The sequence below is a fragment of the Elephantulus edwardii genome, unplaced genomic scaffold, assembly GCF_000299155.1.
Source record: "Elephantulus edwardii isolate Elephantulus edwardi_28Jun2011 unplaced genomic scaffold, EleEdw1.0 scaffold00269, whole genome shotgun sequence".
Taxonomy (NCBI): domain Eukaryota; kingdom Metazoa; phylum Chordata; class Mammalia; order Macroscelidea; family Macroscelididae; genus Elephantulus; species Elephantulus edwardii.
The window spans coordinates 597839-608069 of record NW_006400019.1 but is presented as its reverse complement, the minus strand read 5'-3'; the positions used below and the strand labels follow the sequence as shown (position 1 = coordinate 608069).

Here is a 10231-nt window from a genome sequence, read left to right as displayed (position 1 = left end):
CAGGGAGGGGGGAGGACCGTCAGGGAGGGGGAGGACACACAGGAAGGAGGAAAAACACGCAGGACGGGGCTAGGACACGCAGGAATGGGGGAAGATGCGGGGAGGGTTCATTGTAAATGCTTTTCATTTGTAACATACTCCCATACTCTACGAAGAGCGTTGGTCCATCTCTGGCAGCGTTAGCCACGGTACCTGGTTGGGAATGGAGGGAACCAGGCTTGGAGTTTTCCAGGGACGTGCCCAGTGTCTGGAACTTCCTAGTCACAGGATCCTCTCCGGCAGACGTGTGCTGGCAGGTCACAGTCAGGACTCCCTCTCCCTCAGCACCCCTGGCCGCTCTCTGGCTCACTCTGCCCCCCATTTACAGGGGCAAGACGACAGCACGGCAGTGATGTGGCCCTTCCTGCGCCACAACAGATGCGAGTTCTGTTACTAAATGTGCTTCCCTCACTCACTTTGTCTCTTCCAGACGGACGGAATCGGCTCACCACCACCACCACCAAGAAGCCTGCAGTGACCCAAGCTCCAGCCAGTCTTCCAGGTAATGTGGCTGCTCTCAGGAGAGAACGAGGACCTGCAGCCCCTGGGGAACAATGTCCAAGTGGGCTGTGGGCAGTGGAACCAGCTGACGGCTGCCTTTTTGTTTTGGGGCTCGCCCACTAAAGGGGGCGACTTTGACTTGGCTGACGCCTTGGATGACCGCAATGATCTTGATGATGGCCTCCTGAAACCGGGTGGAGAAGGAGGAGGAGGTGAGTCTGGCTGGGAAAGTGCTGGTCAGTACTGCAAACTCCCCACGAGGTCCCCTCACCCCACAGTGCTGGAACCCCAGGACAGTATTCTCAAACACTTGGTCTCAGGACTCCTTCAGAGTCTTGAAAAGAATGGAGAGTCTCAAAGACATCTTGTGATTTTGTTGTTGTTTTGTTTTGTTTTTTAATTTATTATTAATTTCAATGAAAATTTACAGAGACTGGATTTCCATTCATTCATTGTTGCACTGACATCTTGTGCTTTTAATAAAAAGACTTTTTATCCTTTTTTTCCCCATGAAAGAGCTTTATTTTCTGTTATTGTGAGTTATATCCATTGATATATTAATATAATATTTACAATTAGAATGTATACAGAAATTCTTCAAATATTTATTCATAGATTTCTTTGTAACAATAATCTGTATTTATTAACATAGGTCTAGCAGAAATAGGTATGTCTTTGACAAGGTGAAACAAAACTTTCCGAGAAGAGTGGCACTATGGTGTGTTTTTGCTAATTGCTGTCATGTCTGCCTCAGGGGAAGACCTGGGTTCTCCCACCACCTTCTACGTTCAGTCGGGGTGATGGGTTGTTACCAATGAAGTGCTGGAAGCAAATCTGGCCTTTCAGAGGGAGCCTCTGAGAGGGAGTCCCATAAACCCTCTTTATAAACAACTCACCTCATGAGGTCAGGCTACCCCAGAATACTCTCTCTTTTGATGACCTCAAAGTCACATTAACTTGCCACTTAAAATAATATCTGCCATGAATAAAACTGTAATTACAATGTTCTAAAATAACATGGGAATGATTGAGTAAAAAACCTATATGATTTGTATACTTTCCCTCAAATGAAAACAAGAAAAAAATAACATCTTCAAAATCTCTTTACATTTGGCATGTGATGGCCAAGGAAGGCTTCACACTAGTTCATTCTGGTTTGACCCCTTGCTGGGAATTTCTTTATACTGAGATGTACTGAGTCAGAATCGACATTCTGACAAGATTCCCCAGTGGTTCTAAAGGCCCCACAGGGGACTGTGTGGATGCATAAGAATCAGGGTGATCTCGTTAGAATGCAGACTCTGACTCAGCACATGTGGGGTGGAAATGGACATTTTCAGCAGAGGATCAAGGTGAAATGAACAGATGTGATGTCTTGTCAGTGCAATCACAGAGCCAAATCGATCCTCGTCATGGGTGCGCCCCCACTCACCGGCGGGACCCCACTCACCGAGCATTATATAGGGTGTTGAGCTCGTGAGCTAAGCAGGGCATGAAGACCAGAGACCAGGGGTCTAGAGGGCCCTCTGCAGATGCATTCCGAAGTAAACTGGCGGTGATTTGCTGTGGGTGATGAACAGCGCTAACTAAAGCGTCTTGCTTGGTGGTGTTGGCTGAAAGGTGTATTTTCTTTTCTCCAGGCTTTTCAGACAAGGACCTTGAGGACGTCTTGGGCGGCGGTGACTACAAGCCGGACAGGAACAAAGGTAGGTGCGTGACTTCCAGATAGTAGCTGCTCAGCCCCTGCGGAGGGAGGCATGGAGGGAGGAAGGGCAGCTCCAGGGAGGGTTTGTGAGGCAGCTTGGAACAGCTCTGCACTGCAGGGCCGAGCCAGGGCCAGTTGTGGTAAGCAGCCCAGCACCAGGCAAGTCACTGGGGAGAGGAAACTGTCGGAGTTTCCATAACAAGATACCACCAAGTGGTGACTTTAGCTCATTCATACCCCATGGTTCAGAGAACCACTTACACTTTCCGCTTCTGGGGTGTCTTGGGAAGCTTTCTCCCCATGTATCATGGTGCTGGCTTTGGGGCAAGGCCTTGCAAGACTGTGGAAAGCAGGAAGCAGTTCCTTGGTGACATGCCGCTGTATTGAGGTGGCGGCATGTCTTGGAGGAGTAATTCTGTAAAACTTTTGTCTTTTGAGGCTCCCATGCAGCTGGACGTAACTGTCTCGCGTAATATTTAGACAAATCCATCTTTTATGACTAAACCATTACAAACATTCAATGATTAATATACATTCTTTCACTGGGGAAAAAAAAACCCTACAAAAGCTTGCCAACAAAAATAGTTTGGTAATGACTTCAAAGCAGCAGAATGCAGGGTCTCGGCCATGTCTCTCCCCTCTGATCCTGGGGGTCCCTGGCGCACCTTTGCCCCATCTGTACCTTTACACCTTGTGTCTCTTCTGTCCTGTAAGACACCACTCAGATGGCATTAGGCCCTACCAGCGTCATCCTGTTCTCAAACAAGGTTCATTCACAGGTGCATGCGCTAGAACATCAGCGTGACTTTCCAGGGGACACAATTCAACACACAACCCAAGTCCATTGAAAAGAATCTCTTTTTTTTTTGCACTAGAGTCAATCTCCAGGTTCCAGACGTCCAGGTTCCAGACACTCACTCACCCTTTGCTGTTGTTGGTGCCATAGAAGCGAACAACAGCTCTGAACCCTGTCCTGTCCTGTGCCAGCCTCACAGTCCATTTCTGCAGTCACAGTGTCAGTCCATCTCGTTGCGGGTCTTCCTCTGTGTCACTGACCCTCCACATACCCAAGCATGATGTCCAAGGTCTGGCCCTGCCTTTTAATGTGATGTGACTGGGGTAATGGGGGTGGGTGTGTCAGAGGCAATGCGATTGGCACAGGGCAGAGCAGGGTTTAAGGCTGATGTACATAGGGTCGCTATGAGTCACAGGTGACTCGACAACACATAACAACAACAACAAATTTGCCCCCACTTTGCAATGCTTGAACCAACCTTTTAGCAACCAATTCTTTTATCATAATCGCCTTCCCTTGTTGTCAAGTCAACTCCAAGTCAGAGCACCCCTCTAGGACAGAGCGGGGCTCCCCACAGGGTTCCCAAGCCTGTAAAACTTGACAGAACCAGTCTGCGCCCATGGAGTGGCTGGCAGGTTCCCACTGCCGACCTCCTGGCTCGCAGTGAAGCGTGCGCCATGCCGACTTAGCTGCAGATTCTTGAAGACAGTTAGGAATGTGGGGCCCCTGGGCTCACAAGGATCGTACAGAAAGTCCGGGAGAGTGCTGGCGCCACCTTCGCCCTGGACGCTTTCAGAAAAACTGTCCAAAGCAGGAGCTTGACATTGAGGTAATTCTTCAGGTTGTACGTGCTCGCTCTCCAGTTTTCTGTGTGTGTGTGTGTGTGTGTGTGTGTGTGTGTGTGTGTGTGTGTGTGTGTGTGTGTGTGATTTTCTCCATGTGTGGATTCGGGTAACGGGCACTACAATCAGAATCTAGATCTGGTCCCCCTCCACAGGGAACCCGCCTCAAGCTCCACATTGGCCCCTGGGGCAAATTATGTTGATTCCCCAAACAGCTGCCAGAGACTGGAGTGTGAGCCCTTCCTCAGAATCCCCACGGGAGCTGATCCCAAGGGGAGGGTGTAGCCTCGAGGTTTTCGTGTGACGTCGATAGTTGTGGGTGGTGGTGGTTTGGCAGCAATGGCAGAAGCCCATTGCTGGGTGTACCTGGGGACCCCCTGGTCATCCCGTCAACATCCCCACTTTCCACACCGGAATCCAGACCTCTCAAGGGAGCAGTGTTCTCTTCTGCTTCTGAGCTGCCAAAGTCAAATTCCTCTTTGGAGACATCTCTGCAGGCAACGTCACTGCTACAGGAAACTTACAGGTGTCAGGAGAACACGGACTATTTAAAGGGCAAACCCAGCAAATGAGCCAATTACTCCTGGCTGACAAATGGTATTTCCAGCGGCCAATGAGGGCCGGGTGCGCTCTCCTCATTAAAGGCTCGTATGTTAGTGCAGAATGAGCCCTGGGAAGTTCCCTGAGGACGCTCGTGCGTGCCCCTCCTGTGAGAACGGCCCCTTGGCGCTGCAGTGCTACCTCTGCCAGCACAGGAGGCAGTACCAGAAATGCCAGTGTGGCCTACAACACGGCCGTGGTGACCACCAGCGAGCTTGCATGTCCGGGAGCAAAGGGCCCTCGCGCTTTCGTGATGATAGTCCTCGCCGTGAAGCGAGCCCCAGGCCCGCATCCGGAGCGCAGGGATTTGGAGCGTGGGGTCTGGTATATATTCTTTTCTCAAGAAGATTTTTCCATTGGCGTGTCTGTGGCTGACAATGTGGGCCTTCGGACAGGGCCTTCCTAAGTGGGGAGCTGCTGGGTCTCCTGCCCCTGCCCTCACCAGCCCGGTGGCTGTCACATCAGCTCTGCGCCTCTGGGACTGTTTCTGTACCACCCCGTCCTCCATGTCTGCTGTGGTCATCATCCTGCTCGCCCTTCCTCTCCTGTCCTTCAGACCTGGCCTCCTGTGGGGTGTTCCCTTGGTGCACTCTCCTGTCTCCACCCCCCACCGCCGTGGACTTAGCAGTGGTTTGGGGAGGACCCTGTGGCTTCTGACATGCCTGAACTCTGAGCAGCCCAGCTGGCTTGGCTTCTTGACTTCCCACCTGTCCCTCAGCTCACAGCGTCTTGGGGCCCCTCTGAGCAGTGATGCACACATGGATGGGATCACTTAGCAAGGTGCTCCCTTGTCTCGGGTGGTCAGACGGTCTGGAATCATGGAGTCAGAACTAACCCATAGCTGACCCTCCACTGGGCTTTCAGAGGCGCTAAATCGCTCAGGAGGAGATTGCTCATCGTTCTCTCATGAAGCAGCTGGTGGATTTGAACTGCAGGCCTCTGGGATTGCAGCACAGCTTCTTACTACTAGGCCACAGGAGCACCATAATCTATATATTATATATAATAGCTCTTGTGGCCTAGTGCTAAGGAGTTGTTCTGCCAACCCAAACTTACATGGCTCTGAAGCCTTCCCTGTCCTGAGCCAGTCTCACTGCCTCTGACACACCTGCCCTACTACCCAGTCACTGTGGCAATCCATCTCCTCCAGGGTCTTCTTGCCCTGTGCTGACCCTCCACCATTCCAAGCATGATGTCCTATTTCAAGGAGTGGCCCCTCTTGGCTACATGCCCAAGTATGAGAGACTGACCTTCAAAATCCTTGCCTCCAAGGAGGAACCTGGTTTTACACTCTCCAGGATGGACCTGTTTCCTTGACAGTCCATGGTATGTCCAATACCCTTCTCCAGCACCACAACTCAAAGGCATTGATTCATCTTCTGTCATCCTTAGTCATAGACCAGCTCTCTGATGCATAGTCAGTAATTGCATGGACCATGGCCTGGACCAGGTGCACCTTAGTCTCTAGACTGACATCATTGCTCTTTAGTACTCTGGAAAGGTCCCTGACAGCTAACTTTTGTAAAGCAACTCATCTTTTGGTTTCCTGACTGCTGGTGTCAAGAGTGTTGATTGTGGATCCGAGCAGGATGAAATTGTTAACAATCTCAGTGTTGTCTCTATTCATCATGATACTTCCATGGGGAGAATCTTTGTTTTCTTCATGTTGAGCTTCAGTCCATATTAAAGACCGCAGTCCTTGACCTTCTGCACTAAGTGCTTCATGGTGTCTTCACTATATGCAAGCAAGGTGTGTCAACAGACTGATGAAAGGTAGTTTATCTACACATTTTTTAGGTAGTGCAGAGAAGTCCATTCTTGTGAGCTGGGAGCACGCTCCAGGAGGCAGGAGAGCAGAGCTGAGCTGCAGTCATTCAGACAGGTGTCTCAGCCCAGGCTCACCTGTCTGAACGGGACTCCCCTGTTGAATGGAGACATCATTAGGGACGAGCTTAAGCTTAAGCGCCATTCGGGGTACAGCCAGTGCTCACCTTAATGGCAGGCTCACCTGGAAGCCTGGATGTGGCAGGTGGCCAGGTAAGAAGGCAGGCTTCCCTGTAGTTGGCAGAAGCCAGGGCAACAAACATACTGGTTGGGGCTGGTGGCAGAGGCACAGGGGGCAGGCGCAGCCCAGACCCCAGCTGTCTGTGGCCTTGAATCAGGGCGCTCGGGTCCCATGGGTCCCAGCGCTGAGAGCTGGTGTGGCTGGATGGATGTTCAGTGCTTTGTCCTCTCCTAGGTGGTGGCGGCTACAGCAGCGACGATGATCCAGGATCTGGTGGGTAGTGGGGGGCCCTCATCTCCCCAACTTTCCCTGACAGAGGCTGGGAGGGCACAGCTATGGAGAGGGAAAGGTGGGACATGGCCCATTGTGGGAGCCTGCTGGCCCAAGACCCAGAATTGTGGGGGGAGCCAGGCCAGCCCTCTTCCCTGGCTTCCCTGAGGCGCCTCCATTTCCTGTCGGCCTTTGAAGTGATTGTTAGGCCAATCAAGGGGTGCTGGGTGACCTCGTCCTTAGACATGTTGGGACAGCCCTCTCACAGGTGTTTCCACCTGCAGGCATGTCCGCAGAGACTGGCACGGTGGCGGGGGTGGCCAGCGCCCTGGCCATGGCCCTGATTGGCGCCGTCTCCAGCTACATTTCCTACCAGCAGAAGAAGCTGTGCTTCAGCATCCAGCGTAAGTGGTCGGCACAGGCCGAGGGAGAAAGGCGACTGAGAGGCAAATCCCTGGGGGTTCAGCCTGGACTGGACTGAAGCGCGAACCGAGTGTGCCCGTCACCTTCCTAGGGGCACCTGGCGAGCACCCCCAGGGGCCACAGAATTGCTTATTTAAATGGGGAGGACCACAAGGGCCAGAGCAGGGGGGCCTTTGCTCCCCTCTGCACACAGATTCTGTAAGCGAGGTTGCTCATCTCTTCGGCTGCCCGCGGAGCTGAGCTGGGAGTCACTCTCAACAGGCCACAAGCACAGCTGGCCAGCAGCTTGTGTGCCTGGCTGCATCCCTAAGGTCTTTGCTGTGTTCAGATACCAGCTTCCTTTTCCTGTCCCTCCCTGGCCCCTGAGAAGCCAGTGGAAAGAGAGCTTCCTGTGACCTGCTGGCCAAGACCAGCCTTGACCTTGAGACACTTAGCCGCCCTGACCTCAGCCGTGTGAGACCTCCAGGGCTTCCCCCTCAGTCGTGGGCCTCCGGCCGAGGGCGCAGGCCCTCAGTGTTTGCCCTTTGCCTTCCTCCTCCCACACTGTCCTCCTGGTCCCCATACCCATCGCCTGTCCTGGGCCACATCTCCATGTCCCCAATCTGGAGGGTGCCGTTGTCCCCCCAGGGCCGAGCCCGGCCTTCTCTCAGTGCCCACCACCCTCGTGGTGACGGGAGCCTCCCGAGCCTGGGGTTCAGAGCTCATCACTGCCACACCCTTGCCCGCCCCCCCACCACACTCCACCTTTCCCTGAACTGCTCATGTAGCCAATGTGGTCCCGGCCTTCTGGGGCCACAGCGCCCTCTGCTGGTCCCGCAGAGAACTGGGGCTCTGTCAGGGACCCTGGTTGTCCACGGAGGTGTCCTGGCAGCGAGCGCCAGGCTGCACTTGGGAGGGGCCTGTGCGTGTTAGTAAGACTCGCACCCCCAGGGAAAGCACGTGGCCTCTTCCTGCGCTTGCTGAGAGAGAGGGTAAGGCCAGGTGTGACGTGGCAGAGCCCCCAGGAGACGGGAGTGGGTACTGCGGCCGGGAGTGCCCCTCTCCTGGTGGGGTTACTTCTCAGCTTTGTGTCTTGCCTTCAGATGCAGCAGACGGTCAAGGTAAAGATGTGCTCACCTTCCCATTCCTGCTTTGGCCTTGATGTTGCTGTTACTTCCCCGACCCCCACCTCCCTGGCCTTGGTCACCCCTCTGCCCGCACTCACTCCAAGCTTCCAGCTTTACCTGGGGAGCGCCTGGGCCTGTCTGGGACTAAGACACCCACAGGTCACGTGTCTCCCGTGTGGCACCTCCAGGCTTAGTGAGGGAGGGGACAGCGGCTGTCCCTGCTCCTTGAGGACACTGGTCTTCCTCATTGTTGCACATGGCTGGAAAGATCCGCCCAGGCCCCACCCTGGCACCCATCATCACTTGCACCCCATGGGCCTTGGCTTGCAGCTCTGTGTCCCTACAGAGGCCTGAGGGCATTCTGCCCACCCTCCCTTGGGCACCCACCCTGCAGGATGGGCCATCTCATCCCTGACAGGACAGCTGGCCTTGGGGAATGGGGGTCAAGTCCTTGGATGCACGTCATGGGTGCTGCTGGGGCTGATGACAAACTGGCCGCAAGGATGGGCCACATCTGCCCTGCGCCTGTCCTCACGTGCCTGTCACCTGCCTTGCAGAGGGCCTCAGTGCAGACTACGTCAAGGGAGAGAACCTGGAAGCCGTGGTGTGTGAGGAGCCGCCGCAAGGTGAGTACCCCCGGAGAGCCCTCTTGATGGGCCAGGAACACAGAGGGCAGAGGGAGTGTGTCCAGGATTCCCAGGGCCCAGGCACATCGGGGCCCTCAGCCATGGCCAGGTTCACAGCGGCTACGCTGCAGGCCGGCAGCCTCATCTCCTGTCCCTAGCCTTAGGGGGGTCTTCTGACCCAGGCCAACCCTCCCAGGGCAAGTCACTTCATCACGCTGGCCTGCCCTCCCTCCAGCCCTCCCTCCACCTCCCTCCATTCTGTGCCCCCTCCGTTCCTGCACCCCTGTGGTCATCATCACTCTCAGGGGCCCTGTGCCCTCACTGACTGAAGTCATCTGTCATGTTCAGTGGTGTTCAGACAAGTGGGCCAGCAGCACCTCTTAGCCCAGGATGGAGATGGGTGTAAGGTATGGGGTCCAGACGGACCTTGGAAAGGGTTCCATACGTTGGGCCAGTGATCTGGAAATGGGGCCACAAAATGGATGCAGATGTGGGCAGGAGCCTTCTCCATAAGGGGACGTTTGAAATGTGCTTGGCAATCTGTGAGCATCCTTCGGACTGTTTGGCTGCCTGGATTAGTCTTCCTGACTGGAAGCCCCCTTGCAGCAGCTCTGTGGGGAGCATCCCCACTTCACAGAGGAGGAAACTGAGGCAGGGCTCCCTATCTTCCCTCCCCAGGCGGCCTTAGCCCTCCCCTGGGGACAGCTGAGAGAGGACCTGGGGGCAGGACATTCTGAGCTCCTCCCCAGCAGGGGCTCATCGCCCACTTCCCCCTCCTACGGGCCTCTGGTTCTTTGCAGTGAAATACTCAGCGCCGACCCAGTTGGCAGAGCCGCCAGCGGAGCAGCCCCGGATCTGAGGCCCCTGGGCCCCAGCCCTTCCGTGTGGACCCTCAGCTGCTGTCCTGCTGTCGACGTCACTGGCTTCTTGTGGCTCTCAGCTCTCTGGATGGACTCTGATGTCTGTGGGTTTGGTTGCGGGCACTCTGCAGAGATGTGGTGCTACAAGTCATGCCCCGTGTGGGGGCCGGATCAGTGCCACACTGCCAGCGGGCCAGCCAGAACCGAGGCTGGTGTGCCAGGGAACAAGGCTTTGCGCCCAGGGCAGTACATGCGAACCACACGTAAGCTCGCTCAGCTCTGCAGCAGACCCACCTGGGCAGCAAGCTCGACAGCTGTAAATGGAGCGAGTCCTAGCCAGAGCCCAGGGATGGGGGTGTCTTGGGGTACCCCTGCCGGGAGCACCCCAGTCAGCACCGGGTACCCACACACAGACCCATGTACATGGACACACATGTCACTCATCCCTCAGATCCACG

At 54.8% G+C, this 10231-nt stretch overlaps 1 protein-coding gene across 1 annotated transcript in view; it reads left to right on the top strand.

Moving 5' to 3' along the window:
• CD99L2 (CD99 molecule-like 2) overlaps positions 1 to 9772 on the top strand; it is a 28144-nt gene extending 18372 nt beyond the window's left edge. The window contains exons 4-10 of the mRNA XM_006899965.1: positions 470 to 541; positions 666 to 752; positions 2181 to 2246; positions 6723 to 6761; positions 7043 to 7162; positions 8845 to 8913; positions 9714 to 9772. Coding sequence (XP_006900027.1) covers positions 470 to 541; positions 666 to 752; positions 2181 to 2246; positions 6723 to 6761; positions 7043 to 7162; positions 8845 to 8913; positions 9714 to 9772 — 512 coding nt within the window. The remainder of the gene's footprint in view (positions 1 to 469; positions 542 to 665; positions 753 to 2180; positions 2247 to 6722; positions 6762 to 7042; positions 7163 to 8844; positions 8914 to 9713) is intronic.
• Positions 9773 to 10231: the final 459 nt, after the last annotated feature.